The sequence below is a fragment of the Hirundo rustica genome, chromosome 4, assembly GCF_015227805.2.
Source record: "Hirundo rustica isolate bHirRus1 chromosome 4, bHirRus1.pri.v3, whole genome shotgun sequence".
Lineage (NCBI taxonomy): Eukaryota > Metazoa > Chordata > Aves > Passeriformes > Hirundinidae > Hirundo > Hirundo rustica.
This window is the reverse complement of record NC_053453.1, coordinates 75,411,641-75,430,327: the sequence shown is the minus strand read 5'-3', so window position 1 is coordinate 75,430,327 and position 18,687 is coordinate 75,411,641. Positions and strand designations below refer to the sequence as shown.

General features: G+C 41.7%; 1 protein-coding gene across 9 annotated transcripts in view; it reads left to right on the top strand.

The window, feature by feature from the left end:
• The window catches only part of ERC1 (ELKS/RAB6-interacting/CAST family member 1), a 266,110-nt gene that overhangs the window by 96,176 nt on the left and 151,247 nt on the right, over window positions 1-18,687 (top strand). For 5 of the 9 annotated variants that reach the window (XM_058420189.1, XM_058420190.1, XM_040061375.1 and 2 more), the window contains 5 exons: window positions 480-617; window positions 2,923-3,063; window positions 4,202-4,342; window positions 7,714-7,749; window positions 15,293-15,486. In XM_058420189.1, coding sequence (XP_058276172.1) covers window positions 480-617; window positions 2,923-3,063; window positions 4,202-4,342; window positions 7,714-7,749; window positions 15,293-15,486 — 650 coding nt within the window. The remainder of the gene's footprint in view (window positions 1-479; window positions 618-2,922; window positions 3,064-4,201; window positions 4,343-7,713; window positions 7,750-15,292; window positions 15,487-18,687) is intronic. The other 4 variants (XM_058420193.1, XM_040061380.1, XM_040061377.1 and 1 more) reach the window with 1 other exon arrangement.

Below are 18,687 nucleotides of genomic sequence, written 5' to 3'. Positions count from 1 at the left end.
ATGAACAAGCAACTTGCCAGTGCAGCAAAAAATATGATGGCACCAAAGTAAAAACTCAAAATAATACTTCTTCACCGATTTTTAATTATCAAGTGCTTTTTTTAATTTATGTATGCAGTAAGGTTTTTGTCAGTTTCTTTCCTTCCTTAACGTGTCACTTTGTTAAAGTGTTGATCATCCTCCTGTGACACAGTGCCCAACATCCTCAGAAATTTGGAATAATAGCTTTTCTTTATGCTGTTCTTGTGAATACTGTTCAGACTTGCTTGCCCTGGATTTATTCCTGATTGTTCGGACGTTTACTGATTATTTGATGTTATTATTTGATGGGTTTGGTTACATCACTTGATATATTGAGGTGGGATTATAAGAACAAGGTTCATTTGCTTTAAGAATAATTTTTATCATTTAATATACCCTAAGGTGATTTGAGATGGGTTTCCTTGCTGTTGTCTTAAAACCGACTCCTTTTGTTGAAGATTGAGAACCTCCAGGAGCAGCTGAGAGACAAGGAGAAGCAGATGAGCAGCTTGAAGGATCGAGTGAAGTCGCTGCAGGCCGACACCACCAACACCGACACGGCGCTGACCACGCTGGAAGAGGCGCTGGCGGAGAAGGTGAGCGCGGAACGGCGAGGATTCCTGAGGGCATTCCTGGCTGCTGCCCATGCCAGGGCTCCCTGCCCCATCCCAGTGTCTGACCCCCTTCCCGAGCCCATTCCTGATCCCGTTCCTGTTCCACTGCCTGATCCTGATCCCATCCCAATCCCGTTCCCGTGTCAGACCCCCTTCCCGTGCCCGTTCCTGTTCCACTGCCTGATCCCATCCCAATCCCGTTCCCGTGTCAGACCCCCTTCCCGTGCCCATTCCCATGCCGGTTCCTGGTCTCATTCCTGTTCCAGTGCCTGATCCCGGTCCCGTTCCCGATCCCCATTCCCGGTCCCGTTCCCATTCCCGATCCCCATTCCTGTTCCTGATCCCCATTCCCATTCCCATTCCCGGTCCCATTCCTGATCGCATTCCCGATCCCCATTCCCGTTCCCATTCCCGGTCCCATTCCTGATCGCATTCCTGATCCCCATTCCCGGTCCCATTCCTGATCGCATTCCCGATCCCCATTCCCGGTCCCATTCCCGGTCCCATTCCTGATCCCCATTCCCGTTCCCATTCCTGATCGCATTCCCGATCCCCATTCCCGGTCCCATTCCTGATCGCATTCCCGATCCCCATTCCCGGTCCCATTCCTGATCGCATTCCCGATCCCCATTCCCGGTCCCATTCCCGGTCCCATTCCTGATCCCCATTCCCGTTCCCATTCCCGGTCCCATTCCTGATCGCATTCCCGATCCCCATTCCCGTTCCCATTCCCAGTCCCATTCCTGATCGCATTCCCGATTCCCATTCCCGGTCCCGTTCCCATACCCGGTCCCGTTCTCATTCCCAATCCCCACTCCCGATCCCCGATCCCGTTCCCGATCCCCAGTCCCCGTTCCCAATTCCGTTCCCGATCCCCATTCCCAGTCCCGTTCCCAATCGCATTCCCGATCCCCAGTCCCGTTCCCGATCCCCAGTCCCGTTCCCGATCCCCAATCCCGTTCCCGATCCCCAGTCCCATTCCCGATCCCCAATCCCGATCCCGTTCCCGATCCCCAATCCCGATCCCGTTCCCGATCCCCAATCCCATTCCCGATCCCCAGTCCCAGTCCCGATCCCCAATCCCGTTCCCGATCCCGTTCCCGATCCCCAATCCCGTTCCCAATCCTGTTCCCAGTCCCGTTCCCGATCCCCAATCCCGTTCCCGTTCCCAGTCCCGTTCCCGATCCCCAATCCCGTTCCCGTTCCCGATCCCCAATCCCGTTCCCGTTCCCAATCCCGTTCCCAATCCCGTTCCCAATCCCGTTCCCATTCCCGATCCCCAATCCCCTTCCCGTTCCCAATCCCGTTCCCATTCTCAGTCCCGTTCCCGATCCCCAATCCCGGTCCCGATCCCCATTCTCAGTCCCGTTCCCGATCCCCAGTCCCGTTCCCAGTCCCGTTCCCGATCCCCAATCCCGTTCCCGATCCCCAGTCCCGTTCCCGTTCCCAATCCCGTTCCCATTCCCATTCCCGATCCCCGGTCCCGGTCCCGTTCCCGGCGCCGCGGCCCGCTAGAGGGCGCTGCCGGCCGCGGCGCTGAGGGGGCCGGGCCGCTCGCCGCGAGGCGCCGCGATGATTATCCTGAAATAATTGACTTTTGTAATGCTCCGTTTGCGGGAGATAACCGGCTCACAGGCAAGCTGTCCCCTTCTCTTCTGGTGCTACAACTTCTTGGGATGATAGCTATGTATTTTTTTCCTTAATTTCTAGAGAAGCAGGGCTACAGCTCCTTTAGTCTGTGTCAGATTCTGTGAACTGTGGTCAAACTGTACCTGAGGCTGGGGAGTTTGTCTGCATCCTTTCAGATTCCAAGATATCCAAAGCACCACTGATATCTGGTGTGTCAAAGTGTTATTTTGTTGCCTTTTCTTACTGTGTATAAATCCCAGCATCACATAGGCACTACACCCTTCTTCTCTGAAGAGCTGCTGATGTAACTGTACATTTTAGAAAAATAAGATTTAAATAAGCCAGGAAGCAATATGTAATACACCCTGGTTTAGGTTGATTTGGATGATCAGAACCAGAGGAATTGGGTTGTACAACAGCACTGTGACCGTTCAGGGATCCAGACATTCACCGTGTTGAATCCAGTGTTCACGGTGCTGGTATTTCACAGCAATGATCCCAAGGATTTCTCCAGCTTTCTCTCTCTTGAGGATCTTTACAACTGTAAAGAAAAAGGCAATACACTCCTTCTCCCCGTTTCAAGCGCGTCAGAAGTGTTGTGGTAAGAAGCTGAATTGACTAAGAGGGTTTTCCTTCACTGAGTGCTTTCTTTTGTCAGGAAAAGACCATTGAGCGTTTAAAGGAGCAGCGTGACAGAGACGAACGGGAAAAACAGGAAGAGATCGACAACTACAAGAAAGACATTAAGGACCTGAAAGAGAGAGTCAGCATTTTACAAGGAGATCTCACAGAGAAAGAGGTTGACCAGCAACACGAATCTATTGTGCTAGAATTCTTTGTTGTCTCTGTTTGTGTTACGTTTCAGATGAAGAAAACTGTTCCTTTGTAGTAATTGTCCTTGAACAAAGCTGACCTGGTGGAGTACAACACTGGAGAATTTGTGAAGCATCCGTGTTCCAGAACCACCTTTTCAGGGGTGGCAGCCGTGCCCTTGTTGGCAGCAGTTAATCTTGTTAGTAGTGACTGACTGATGGTCAGTGATGGCACTGGCTGAGCCGTGCTCGTGGACAGCAGAGGGCTGGGAACAACCTTGTCCCTAAATGTGGGGAGGAAGGAGCAGAGGCTGTCAGAGCTGTGGCTGCCAAAAGCACGAGGGTGGTGTTTGTTCCTTTGTGCAAACAACACAGCCCCTTCTTTAGACTCTTGAGTCTTTTTTTGATTAATTCTGTTGATTGTTGGTAATTAGCCAGTTGCTAGACAAATTACCTTAATTATACGAGAGAAATATGAATGTTCTCTTTTCCTTGTCTGCTTAGAATCTTTTTTTCAAAACTCTGTCAAAGTAAAACAATATAAAAGTATGCAGCCAGAAAGTGCTAAGATTTTGTCTACATGGAAATCAGTATTTGACAGGGGAAAACAAACAAACAAAAAAACCCCAAAACAAAACAAAAACACAAAAAACCCCAACAAAAACAAACAAAAAAAACCCCACAAAAATGGTTTGGCAAGAAAGAAGGTGGAGATGTCTTTTGGAGTAAGGTGGCATGAGTAAATTTCACCCCACAGAAGCTGTATACAGAAATGCTTTCAACTCTCTCAGTGGCTAAATCTTCTAACCATATATGATTTTAAATACAATTTTATTGAAATCCAGTTTTTCTTAAACATGACTGTCACTGGAGCATGAGTTCCAGTTTACAGAATTGTCTGTCTTTAAAAGTTATTTTAAAATAAGTGTAGAAAAGGTTTTATTTGGGTTCTGAAAGCCTGAATTAATTTGAACAGTCATAAGTCAATGACATAACCAACCTGGAAAAAAAAGTTGTTCTGAATTAGATGTTGAGCATAGTGTGAAGGGACAGGAAGAAAATAGACACAGAAAAGAAACTGACTATTGCACTTACTTGATAATTATTTCACATCTTTTAATTTAGACATCATTACTGGATCTTAAGGAACATGCTTCATCGTTAGCTTCATCAGGGCTGAAGAAAGATTCAAGACTCAAGACATTGGAAATTGCATTAGAACAGAAAAAGGAAGAATGTTTGAAGATGGAAACACAACTGAAGAAGGTAATCATGTTTATACACGTGTTGTAAACATACAGTTCTAAACACATTGCCCATGTCTACAAAGAAAGCTTAGGGTCTTAAGAGCAAATTCTTTGAGTTTCTTTTCAGCAAGAACTGGGAAGGTGTGTCCATGCAAACCATATTAGAAGCTAAGCCTATCAGAAAGTGACTTTCAGATACTTGTGCTGAATTTTAATTTCACTTACTTGCAGTAACAGTGCTGATGGATTTTTTTGTTAACAGGTACCAAGAGCTTGAGGCTTAGTCTGCTTGAGTGCAGCTCATAGCAGCATTTGTGCCATTAAGTTGATGTAACAGCTAAAAAAATAACACCTAGACATTTCACATACCAATTATCAACGCTTAGAGGTGTTAATGTGCTAAGTTCAGGTACAGGCCCTGCCCAGAGGAAAGCGTAAAAAACAAACGAAAAGAATGTGCCAGGCGTGCAGTGTGTGAATTGGAGGGCTCAGTTCAGAGCTGGTTGGAATTGCTGTTGTGTGGGTGCAGGTGGGTGTTAATGCACCTGGGAACGCTGTCAGTGCAACTCTGTGTGTGCGTATCTCGAGCCAGGTTTGTCCTGTTCGTTCTATCACACCAAACCAGCTGTTCTGCTACTCAGCAGCAGGAACAGGCAGCTATACACGTGTGGTTGGTCTCACAGGATGTCTTCAGGGTCTTTCAGAAGACCTGAAGGACCCTTTCATTGAATTCTCTGCCATGAGCTGCAGTTTCACCCTGTGTTGCTGGGAATGAGTTGACGAATCTATTGTAGCTAAGATTTGCCAGAGCTCATTAGAGCATCTCCTCATCCAAAGAAGCTACCTAAATCGTGGTCAGGATGGTTTCAGCTCTACAACCAAAAAAAATTGGATAGCCTACCATCATCTGTGTGGAGTAACTCCAAGTTACTCAAGTAAATATAGTTAATATTCACTTGAATGTGTTTTATACCTATAGTAAGTTTGCATATTTCTTTAATAACCCTTTTTTCAGCTGTTTTTAATTTCTTAATGGGTTTTATTGTAGCTTGCACTGAAGTAAAAAAAAAAAAAAAAAAATTAAAGGCTTTCACTTTTTAAATGCACTGCAGATATTTATCCAGGCAGTTTGACATTTTCAAGATGACATAAGAAATAATTATGACAGATAATCCAGCTCCATTTTAAAGCTTCTAAAAACTCGCTTTTACACCTTTGTATTGTTAATGATTGCAAATAAGTATCATAATTAACCTTAAAACTTATGGCTACATAAGAGCATTGAGTTTAAAACTGAATTAGAGGTTTATTCTGTTGCGTTTTATTACATTATCTTAGTGCAGATTTGCATGAGACACATGCAGGAAGCAAGCTGTCATGTAGCTCCTTAAGAGTAAATGGGTAAAAGCTTTTTCTTTTAGGTTTTTCCCTCACAGTTTGCATGGAGATGTGTCTAACAGCAATCTTGCTTCCCTTGCACTCCCAGTGAGCAGTTTGAGTACTTGCAGTCAGATCTCAGCCCTAGAAGTTAAGGAGCTGGCAGAAGAGACAACTGGACTACTGTTAAGCCATTAAATAAAAAAGACTTGAGTAGTCCTTGCAAAAAACTCTTGCTAACCTCAGCGAGCCTCAGAGAAATCCTGAAGCATGCAAGCTTCCCTGCTTCTGTGAAAGGATTTAACTTTACACTAAACAAAACTATTGACCAAGTGGAGCACAAGGGTGCTGAAAAGTTGTTGATAGAGGTTTTAGTTCCGTGTCAGTCTCCAGTGTCTCACTTGGAGTATCCACCTCTTGGAGTATCTATTCCTCTTCTCAGTACTAACTGTTTTATATTGATCCTTAGTGACTGAAGCTGCCGTGGTTTTTGTATTGGGGTTGGGTTTTTTTTCAAATAATAATACCTTGGTTACGCAAATCTGTGTGCTTAATGTTCCCGTTATCCTCCACTCACTGCTTCCGTGCTCAGCTGTCACGCTGCTGCCAGCAGGAGATGCACTGGGAGATTCTCAAGGCTGGAAGCAGCTCAGAAATCCCTGTTGAGTTTACCTGGCCTGGTGTGCTGGCTTCATTTTGGCTCGGGTGGAGCCATTAGAGGCAAATCACACACAGGAGCTTCTCTCCCTGTTTTTCTGTGAAGTGCTATTTTGGTCTCTGGTGGTTTTTCTTTTCTTTAGGAGTATCTTTGTCCAAACTACTATTTTAATTTATTAATTTTATAGTGAAAAAGTTTTCCTTTAGTTGTTGTTCTTCAGGACACTCTTTTCCCAGAATTTTCTGTCTTCTCTTTCCCAGCCAGTATATTTTGTTTCACTTTGTTTTTCTAATCTAGTAGAGACCAACTAATATTAGAAGTTTTTCCAGGAAAGATGAGTGGATTTTTGTCCATGTCCATTTCCAGCGCATAGTTTTTCTCCCTGTAGATATACTCCTTATTTTTAGGGAGGAAAAAGAGGCAAAACCATATGTTAACAAACTTCCCCTTGCTGCAGTTCTAGGAACTTCTCACCAGAAAATGTTAGCAGTGGTTCCCTGCCAGGAAAATACCTCTACATTCAACAGGCTCACTCAGAGGTTGTTATTTGGTTTTTGGGTTTTTTTGGTCTTTTTTGGGGTTTTTTTTTCTGCTGTGGTGTTCTTTCTTCAAATTCAGGAGGACAGTATCTGTCAAAAAACAGGAAAAAAAATTACTGAATTAAGTGTTGGTCCAAATTCTGTCTTTCCCAAGAATTAGCTTGGCTAGTCTAATACAGACTCTGCTGCTGTTTATTTTGTGAACATGGATTTCCTCCCACAGCTGAAAATATTACTGATCATATTGGTAGATGAGACTGGGTTTTGTTCTCAGCTGATAATTTTTTTTTTTTTTTAAAAGAAGGGACAATAAATGATGTATTCAGCAGAGAAAGAAAAATGCTGCCAGGGAAATCAGGATTTCTTGTTACAATAAAAGCAGAAACCCAGCAATTGTGTTCAGCATTCAGATATTGTCAGTTACTGAATTAGTCTTCTAAACCATTCAGCTGTCTTGAAATTGATACAAGGGAAGCACTAGAAATTAAAGTCCTTCTCAATCTGTGAAATTCATCTGTAAACCCGAACGAAGAGCTACATTAAATATATGGGTGCTGGACAAATCTGTTAAACTGAGACAATCAAGATGAAATTTGGAACTTGCACGAGGGTGGTAACTCCATGTTTCTCACGTTCCAAAAGCTGGTTACTAATGCATGCTAAAACCACTAATTAAGATTCTGTCGTCTTAGTAAATTAATGTTGCAGTTATTATTTTAAATTCTTTTCTTGTTGCATCTTTTCTGTTTCTCTCTCTCTCACACTGTTCCTATCCCAATTTTTCTCCATCTTTTCCTATCTTCTTTCTCCCTTTAGCACCCTGAAGTTTTATTGAGTCATCCATCCAAGCTAGTAAGTTCCCTGGCAATCTGAGAGGCTGTTGCCAGCACATTGAATTTTTTGTGTTGCATGTGTGTTCACCTGTGCTTTTATAGTTGGGCCAACACAGTGTATTGGTGAATTCCTTTAGTAGTGGGTATGGATACAAACAAAAAGCAGTGGGGTGTCTGACCAGTCGTGTTCCAAAAGCTTTCTGAGATGTTTTCACTGTTTGACTGCCTTGGTCTAACTGCATTTTTGTTTGGACAGCTCAATATCGTGTCAGTGGTTTTGTTTCCCTTTGCTGCCGGTGCTTGGAATGTCCTGTAGCTTTTCTGTCATCTCCGTTGTCTGTGCATTTTCGGAGCAAGAAGGTGGAATTTCCATGCAAATCAAGCTTCTTGCTTGTTCTGTAACGCTGGGCACAGCAGCACTTTAGAAATAACAACAGTTACGGCCAGAGAAAGATTGCTCAAAATCTTGTGTAACCATTCAGCTGGCTGGTGCTATGTCAGTTCAATTCTGGATCCTATTTCCAGCCTCCTGTTTGATGTCAAAGAGCACTCCTGTCAAGGAGTGTTTGTATAATAATATCTCGACACTGTAAATTACGTAATCCAAGGTGGTTTTCATCAGAGATTTCTTCTGTGGCTCTGTGCGTAAAAAATGGTGTTACAGAACTTTCAGGAGTCTGATACCTGTGTTACTCTTGGCAATGCTCAGGGTAAATGGAGTTGTCTGTCCTGACAGTCACTGTCTGAGGGTCAGAGAATTGCTGGGGCTTGCAATTGTTCAGTTTTTGTGGCATCCCTTATCAGAAATTCTTTAAACCTGGCTAAACAGTGTCAATAACAAGTTGGGAAAATGAGATAGATTATGAAAAGATTGTAGTTGGTGCAAATAGGCAGAAGAATTTGTGTCAGGAGAGCACATTCTCTACAAAATCTTTAATAGCATGCAAACTTTTTGAGACTCTGAAGCCAGAACAGAGAGGATATGGGAGCGAGCTGTGTTCTTCATTCAGTTTGGGGTGTGTAGAGCCTTGGAACTAAAGGAGGAGAAAGACTGGTTGTTTTTTAAATTTACAATTTTGTTAAAACTAATAAAGACACGATGGAAGACAGCACAAATCTGGTCTGGTGCCCACAGCAGGGAGGAACGAGATGATCTTTAGGGATCCTTCCAACCCCATCCATCCTGTGATTCTGTGATGGCTTTTAATGTTCCATCCTGAGGATGGTGCATGATCATCTCATGCACTGTAAAGTTGGAGAGGTTTTCTCCCTGATATTCTTATACCTAAAAATAATTAAATTCACCTACTCTACCCTTCCCAGAAAAACTTGTGAAGATAACATTCATTTTGAAAAATTAAATATTCAGAATTTAGGAAATGGCCGGTGTCACACTGTGTGGTCTTTCTCATTATTCCTTGGGATGTAATTTGTATAGCATTTCATAACTAAATTATTGTCTGCTAGAGTCTTGCTGTTTCCAGCATTGCATGACAAATGCTCCAAGAGTGAGCCAGATATATATGAGAGATGATAATCATCTAGAGAAATATGAGATAAAAGTACTTTTTTAATAGTAGGAAAGCAGTGAGTGAATAAGGCAGGATACATTTGCATTTTGCTTTTTCCCCTGCACAACAGGTATAATAAATGGATCCTCATTTCCCACTAGTGGTGTTAAGAAGTGATTAGTTGTGATTAGCATGACAGAAAGAAATTTGGGGAATTATTTCTTTTTATGTCATGTTGCAGTTCAGAATAAACAACGTATAGAGCCGTACACTGCCTATCCAAAACTGGTACTAAGTGTTCATTGCTTGAGTCCTGTTTCTGTAAGACTGTGGTCAGGTGAGAAAGGGCCAGAGCAGAGGAGGCAGGTGTGGGGGTGAAAATACACTCACAGAGAGAGATGTCCTGTGGGCATTTCCCTGCTGACTTTGTACACTCCGCGCTGGGGTGAATCCAAGGAGAGCGCATTGTTAATGTTCGGTGACATCTATGGGAACTCGTATCTCTCTGAAGAGACCACTTTTTAAAGTAATGGAAATTGCCTCTCTTGAGATGTCTTCCTGTCTTTATGATTCTTCATAAAGAAAATAATTTATGAATTGATTCCAACTGAACCCTTGCTTACTCAGTGTCAGAAATTTGCAGTTCCACTAACAAAAACTAGCCATGTAGAGATAGTGAAAAGACAGCAAATAACTCTATGACAGATTCAAGTTTACAGTACATAGTATATCAAAGAATTTCCTGAGCCTTTTACTTCCATTACAGCCTTTTCAAAAAGCCTTTTTACAGTTTGGGGTGTGTAGAGCCTTGGAACTAAAGGAGGAGAAAGACTGGTTGTTTTTTAAATTTACAATTTTGTTTAAACTAATAAATGCACGACAGAAGACAGCAGAAATGTTTTATCAGTTGAATTTCTGCCTTTGTGGTAGGAACAGTCCAGGAGGTGGGTGAAGTGTTCGTCTTTTGCAGTAAATGATCATAATATATTTTGGTATTTGTGTGTGCATTTACTATTTTTAGGAGACATGAGGCACCCTTGGAGGTAGGAGGGTGGATTAAAATGGGATTTCAGGTTCTTGGGAACTTTTACTTCATGGCCAAAAGTTCTTGGCAACATTTGTATGCGAAATGTTAAACTGAGTTTACTGTCTCAATTCATAGGTAAAAGTAGAAAGTGCTTGCTGTGAATTATTTGCTGTTTGATTTGGTTAATATTTTAGGAATATTGATTTGGAGTCTTGGTCATAATGTTTGGAATTTTTATTTATGTTTTAGAACCTTTAAATTAGATCTGTGCTATTGTTATGTTCCCTGTTTTTGGCACACTTTAAGCTGTGTAAGATTATCTTACCTCTTAAAAAAGAGGGTTTTGGCACGAGAAATATCAACTTAGAAAATTCTTTTTAATGTGTTTTGTCTTCCACTCCTCTCCATCTGTAAATATTGGTTATTCCTATGAAACATTGGTCATCTTTGTTTTAGTTGTAGAAGTTGGCTTTGTCAGCTGATTTTCTGTGGAAGCAATAGAAGTTAGAGTACATTTATTTAGTTGAGGAACAATCACTCTTTCTTATGTTCTGTAGGTACCTGCAGCAGTCACCCCATCACTTACCACATTCCAGATGGGAAATGATGGCTAAGAGCAGGAAGGCAGAAAGCTGTTAAACCACCTCTTAGTTTATAGTCCCTCTTAGGAACTGGGAGAGCATATCCAGAGTAGTAAACTTAAACTGTTCTCAGTCCTGAACCACTTAAAATTTGAAACTGAATTCACACTGGCAGAGATTAATACTGATCAGATGAGCTTGGCTAATAAAAACAGAGCTTAAGAGGGTGCTGCTTTCCAGCTAGAATGTGACTGTTTCTTGTGCAGATCAGTGCAGAATGAAATGTGTGAGTTCACGTGTTTGATAGCACACAGGAGCACAGAGAGCTAACGACAGGGTCAGGAGTAACAGCTGAAGGGTTTAAACAGCCTCTCATCAGGTAAACTCAGCAGCCTGTGGGGATGAGAAGGTGCAGTGCTCCCTTCACCCTCAGCAGGCTGCTTTCTAAATTAATTTCATTTTTGTCATACCTCTTTGATACGTTATCACATTTGTTTGTAGCTGTATTAAAACACAGCAGATTTGCAAATCCTTTGTTAGGCAGAGATGAGAGTCACTTCTTATAGTCTCTTAATACGGGAGAAACTCTTGGTATGTTTGTCACTTTGGATGTTGATTCTGCTTCAAAAATGAAACTACTACTTGCTTTGGAATTTCTGTACACCTTTGATGGGCAGGGCAAGTTGTATGTGGTTTTTTTTTACTGTGAATATAGGAATTCATTATTTGTTTTTAGCTTTTTGGTTAAAGAAAAAAAACTATGAATTATTTTGCACAGTGTTGCATTGGGAAGGTAGCCAATTTCATCTGTTCCAGATCTTGATGTGAGTTTGTGGGAAACCTCTAAATGCATTGGTTTTCTCTCTTATACAATAAATGAATCCAGTAGGATTTTAGATACGGTCATGAAACACTTATTTTGTACAAAACCCACAAAATGGACCGAAGTCACTCAGTCAGTAACTCACAGTGCAGGAAGTGGTCTCCAGTTTACAGCATATCACATAACGTACTCTTTGTGTTAGGTGAAAGTATCCATACTTACGTGCATTATATACAAATAACATGTGTTACGTGTCTTAACTAATAATTTATGTCCTGTAAATAGCCCTTTGGTTCTATAAGAACCAGACACACTGGCTTGTTGGCTAATTCTCTAGAAAAGAAAATTTATTTCCTCTTCTCAGCAGTGTCTCTTGGGTTGTTGTGGAGATGCTTTTATTAGCAGAGTGAAATAAATCAGAACTGCTCTGACAGTCAAGTTGCATTAGGTCTTATAACTTCTTTTGAATTAGTGAGTTTAATAAGCCAGGCTAGCAGCCTAACTTTGCTTTCTTTTAAAAGAAGTTTCTTGATTATCTGATCATGTATTTTGGATGACTTTAAAGAGCCTGGAGGAGTATTTGTTAAAACAAACACTTATAGAGATGTTGGAAACATACCTAAATCCAGTACAGAAGAACTCAGGCTCTGTCTGGTGAAAATCAGACTTAACTCTACACATAGCATCTCTTAGGAGAATACAGATACCCTCAGACAATGTATAGGTGCCCCCAAAACCAGTATTCCCAATTCCCTGTCTTTGGGAAGGAAGGATTGGAGGGTTTTTTTGAAATGGTAGGTGTAGTTGAAAAGGAAATGAATTCAAGTATTTCAGATTTCCCGCAGGCTGGAAATCCCAAAAAAGCATTTCAGAAACACCCACCAAGGCTCTTTCCAAAGCCGAGTGTGTCCCCTGGTGCTCGCAGCTCTTCGTGGAGCTGACACACTTGTCAGTCTCACTGCTGCCACCTCCTCCTGCAGCCTGCATCCTCTTGGCAGGGCATTAATTACACTTCCACTCGCTGTGGGCGTGTAATTTGAAGTGCTTATGGGGCAGTAAGGAACCTGGAAGCAGCGACAGCCATAACTCCAAAAGGCTTCACAAAACCTCCAGGCTCACAGGGATGCGCCTGTGGCCGGGTCTCAGCCAGGAGCCCAGGACAGGGGTTTCAGTCTTACAGTTCAGTGACACAGGAGTGTCAGGGTTTGACTGGACAGTCACTCCAAAGTGGGGGAGCCTTTTAAGTGTTCCTCAGTGCATTAACTCAGGAGAGGGCTCTGCTCTTCCATGAGTGTTGGTTATCGGGCACTCCTGCTAACATCTGCCTGGGAGACCTGGGGAGTGCTGGGAGTTTTGTTCTAGGATAAAATACTGTCCGGCTTAATCAGCTTTCTGGAATTCTTGTTTTTTAAAAAAGAAAGCCACAGCAGCTTAGTATTGACCCTCTCAGACAAGAGCTGCAGGGCTAAGGCTGTGGAACATGAACCTTTCCTTTGTTTGGGAAACCCAGATCCATCCCAAGGTCAGTCCCATTAAAGACAAGCACCAAAACGTTCCACAGTCCCAGAATATTCTGCTCCGCAAGTCTCCTGGATTCTACTTGAATGTGGCCTTGGCTTTAAAGGAGCTAATTAAAAACTAGACACTTGAAGGCAAAAATGTTGGGGTCGATGAATGGATATTTTCCTCCAGTCTTATTTTACTGAATAACTAAACAGATTTAGCCAAATGTAATTTTGCTATTTGGTTCTTTGGAAGCAGCAGCTTTCTGCCCTGAGTTTTTTACTGCTGCAGTTCTCTCCAATTACCTTTAAAAGCAACAGAGTCCTATACTATCAGATCTAGACTTAGTGTGCTTTGGAGCAGAACATTGGCAGCTTGTAAAACAACTTTCCACAGCTGCACACAGAGGGGAGGAAAGTCTGTAGTCTTATTTTCTGTTATAGGTTTGTTTTGAGAAGAGCAGGGCTTTGGGTTTTGCAGGCAACCCTGATCAGCGGAGTAGCTCCATCAAACTTGCTATTTACTGAAGCAATTTTGAGCAATTCTGAAACAGCTTTAATTGATATCTGATTGCAGTCAAGATCCAAGAGCAGAAGGACAGGGTGAGGGAAAGACGTTAGTCCTTAGTCTGCTGATTTAACTTCCAGCATGAATACTGCATTCTTCCTGTCTCTTACATACTTGGGAACTACTGAATTAGTTTTACTAATAAATTAGTGATTTTTGTAACAAACCAAGCCACTAAAAAACTTCCCCAAACAATCTCTTCATTGCTATCATGTCATCCTCAGTCCTGAGGTACTTTTCGTCCCAACAGCCCGATTTTGAAAAATCTATTTCCTAAGTGACTAAGCAGAGAGAATTTCAGTAGGCAGCCATACTCATTAACCCTGGTCTGTGTGGTTCAGAACTGGCAAGGGCTGAGCACACCAAACACCATCTGTGCAAAGGTCTGACACTGCATACTGATGTAGTTATTGAAGGATATTCACCTCTGATTTCTTTTTCTAGAATATATAGGTTAAAAATATCTTAAATAACTGAATTTAAACTTTTTTCTCCTACTTTTGTTTATTTTTTGATTCTGGTTCAGGTTAAAAGTAATGTATTTTTTTTTAGGCTGAATTTAAAAATCTGAATTTGTTTTAAATTTTTATTTTCCTGCAGAGTATTTCCCTGTACTTAAAAATAGCATAGGCCGTGCATATGCCTGTGTAATAATTAATAATTTTGAAATAGGTCTCTAGATAGCATTCTGGAATTGTCATAGATAACTGTCTTGGTTTGGAAAGACAGGTGTCTGCCAGGGAAAGCTGGAGCCTCCCTTGGAATGGAGAATGTAAACCCCTCCCTCCAAATTATTATAATTTTGAAATTAAGGGGCTTTCAGGCAAAGATATGGGAATAGGGATAACAGTTTTTATTTTTAATTTATTCCTTTTTTAAAATTCCTTTTTATTTTTATTTATTCCTTTGCTAGGAATATTAAAAATACAGTTGCAGTATTACAAAAAACAAGCAAACAAGGATAAGAAAATTCCTAGAAACCCTGACAGAGTCAGAATATGACTTGACGCTCTGTTGGTCAGGGTGTTGGGAGCAGTCCAGTTGAGTCCTCCTGCATCTGTTGGAGCAGAGATGATCCTGTAGAAGGGTCCAGTGGTGCTGAGATGGGTCTGGTATATTCTCTGGCAATCCAGTGCACACCGGCTGTGCTGCTGTTCCCAATCCCAGGTTTTATCCAGCTGGGAATGCCGGGCTCCTCCCTGGGGTGGAGCATCTCCCAGTGGGCTGATGGAATTGTCTCAGCCATGCAGGGAGCCTGGATGACCCATGAGCAGCAGATACCCCTGCAGGGAGGATGGGTCTGGAAGGGATAAGAACCCTGCCCCAGCTGGTTTAACAGCTGCCCATGAACAGAACATATTCTCCTGGAGTTATGAGGAATGGGTTGTACAAGAGATAAGGAAAACGCCTCCCCAGCCAATTTCAACAGATGGCAAACAACACGCGCTTTTGGTTACGTGTTGCTACCCAAGACAATTCCGTGTTGGAACTGTCAGAGTCCAGTACGTGCACGTGAGTGAAGTGTGCTTTGTTGAACCCTTTTGTCCCAGGCTCACGAGGCAGCGCTGGAGGCGAGGGCCAGCCCCGAGCTGAGCGACCGCCTGCAGCAGCTGGAGAGGGACGTGGCGCGGCACCGCGACGAGGCTGCCAAGGCTCAGGCTGAGGTGGATCGGCTTCTGGAGATCCTGAAGGAGATGGAAAACGAGAAGAATGACAAGGATAAGAAGATAGCAGAACTGGAAAGGTAAGAACGGTGTAAAGTTGGAAGAGGAGCAAAAGAGCTGATTAATGTTTGAGATAAGTGATTCTTCTTGTTTTAAAAAACTTTAAGTGGCTGTTTGGGAAAGTCTTCTCAGAGTTTTTCTGTCCTTGGTCCTTTACTGTGCTGCATTGTTAGGAAGAGTGTGTCTTACCATGTGCTTTTTCTTTCCAGGCTACTCAAAAATAGTGCAGATTTAGGTAGAACTGAAGGGTAGATAGAGCTTTAGGAAAAGCTGCTGACATTTTGATGTGCTTGTAAAGCAGCTTGTTGTTTTGATGCAATAAATTCCTCAGGCACAGCTCTCACAAAAACAAATAAGAAAAATTACTTTTCAGAGCTTGTGATACCATTTACTCAGATTCTTCTGACAAGTGGCCTCATAACTCGGGACTGGTAGGGACACAGGTAAACTTTGGCCCAGGTGAATCTGATGAGCAGATTTGCTTTTGTCCAAGCAAAACTTGATTCAGCACTTTTCAACATTTTCCATCTTTCTCTTGTGGTCAGTAGGCTCAAGACCAAAATGTCCCAAGCAAAAATTATAATTTATTATGATTCAATGGCATTTGTATCACAACTATAGGTAGTAGGTCTTGGGAAAGACCTGAACTAGATTCTGTCTTCTGTCATTTTCTCATCTCACAGTGGGCCAAGAGCAGATTTCTGGGCAGTAACCTGCTGTTTGGAGTTTTTTGTTTACTTTACCATTCCCAATGAAAAATCACTAATTTGGAGCAGCAGAATGGAAACTTGATTATTCCCATTTGCCTTGTGCCAGAATAGTCATTCTAATTTCTGTCTTTTCACTATTTAACTACTCTACAATTTAGTGTCAGGAAGATTAGGGCAACTCAGTGGAGGACATTTCAGGTTCTGCAATCAGTGCTTATTTTTCATGGCTTGCTGATTGTCAAATTACGGGCCCCTCTGAATGATTTGAAAAACTCTTTTCTAAGGAGTCCATTCTCTTTTCCTTAAAATGTACAGAGCTCTGGAACAGTTCAGCTTGCCAGCTGGGTTTCTTCTCTCTGTGTGACTCTAAGCAACATCCTGTTAGTTTTCTTTCAGTTCTTTTATTTAACCAAAATTCTTCGTACCTGTGGCATAAGCTCGAATACCCCGAAGTGAGGATATATCCTTTTTAAATGTCTTTCCTTTTTGCCTGGGTGACGCATTGTTCAGCCCATTGGTACATAATGTAATCAGCAGAACATTCAGGCAGTAGGCTGATGTTGTTGAGTGAGTCTAGACATGAAAAAGCTACAAGTCATTTGTCTGTGTGATTCTTTTCAGTGCTCTTGGGGTCCCCACCTCAGGTGTGACGTTCCCCGTGCCATCCTCTTTAGCTGACCAGGGAGCAGGTGCAAGCAGCAAGCTTCTATCAGAAAGAAGATAGGGGGAAGAAATATATTTATTCATGGTGCCTTAATTATTTTTTTTTTCTTTGTGAAGAAGTAACTACTGCTTAGGAAAGCAAGTCAGAAATATGCATCATTCCTCAGCCTGATTCCCAGAGGAGATCGGAATGGCAGGAAAGAATTCTCCTACATATGCTTTTAATGCAAGCTGATTTTTTTATTAATTAACATTCAGAAACTAGTCATTATTTGGTTTGCAGCATTAAAAATTGAGTAGACACAAGTATCCTATAAAAAAAAAGTTATAGTCTAAAAAGAAAAAATAGCCAAGACGAGAAATTAGGCTCCTTCTCTTTTATAGATAGAAGCAATTGCACTATCTTCAAAGAGTTAGAAAGGAAGTTTTTTTCTTGGAAAAGATGGACTTCTAGACATCTGCAAAGCAGTTATTGTTTGTCCTGTTACTTGGTAATTTCTTGATGTTTCAGTCACAGACTAAAGTCTTACTATGAAAGCATAAAACCCCCAAACGATTAGGTATCATTCTCTAACAATTTGGTAAATACTTTGGCTATTCGGTTTTACCCACTCCTTCTTACCACCTGATCTTCAGTCTTACAGAAAATTGAGTGGTCCTCTTCTCTTTTTAACTTACCTACCAGTACTGAGATAAGATAGTTTTATTTTATTTCTAATAATTAGAATAGATGTTTTGACTATGTAAAAGAAAAGATTGCTTTTGTCATCATGTGACTTCCAGGGCCAAATAAATCAAGGGGAGGAGAAATATCTAAGAATATTCATGTTCTATAACCCCTCTAAGTGGAAATAGAAAAAGTCTTTGTGGTTCAAAGATCTAATCTGGATGCTGTTAGTATGGTGAATAGGCCAAGTATCAACACCTGAAATGATTTTCCAGGTGGAACTGTAATATAAACACAGCACTGGAGAAAGAGACAGAAACTTCCAGATACTTCATGGTGAGGTTTTGACTGGTAATTTCTGTTTTTCTGACTAATTGTTGGAATTTCTATTTGACCTTAGTTGTTTTCAACTTCTCCCCCAAACAACTATTCCCTGAAAGCTTGCTTTCTTCTTGGAAGCTTTTGCACAAAGCAGAGATTGTATCATGCCTATTTCATGTATAGGTTGGTCCTGTTTTCTATATACAAAGCTTATTTATAAAATACTGTTTTGTGGCAGAACCTATATATCCAGGCATGTTACATGCATGTTTTAGAGCTAGAAGAGTCTTGGTTTCCAGGGAAAAAAAAATAGATATTTTTGCCCTTTTAAAGTCTTTCCTAAACTGTGGTCCATGCAGAGCGAGCTAGAAATTATCTTGACTTCTGATGTTTCTACAGCTGATCAAACTGTTGTGCAAAGAAGAGCCTTAGAGCCTCAGAAGCAATTGTCAGCAAGCTAAACAGCAAATATTGCTGTGCCTATCAGGAACACTCAGTGTTCCACGTGCAGCAGCATGTGAAGAAAAAAGTTGCATACAGAGAATAACTTTACTAAAAAAAAAAAAAGGGATTTTTCAAAAGAGAGTCTCTCTTCCCTCTTGTTTTCCCTTTTGCTAGGTGTATGTGACATTAGACCACGTGCTGTGAGGGAGAGAGAAATGGTATCCCAGTTTCATCCACAGGAGACATTTGTCACCCAATTTGGGGGGTCTGCACAGAGGAACAGGGAAAGAGAAAAATACAGTAGGGATAGGAAGATGAAATTAAAAGCAGAAAACTGTTCTTTTAACCTTTTCAATGCAGGCAAAGCTGCCTTGTGCTTAAGTTAATCTAAAGAGGGAAATGCTTCCACTCTTCAG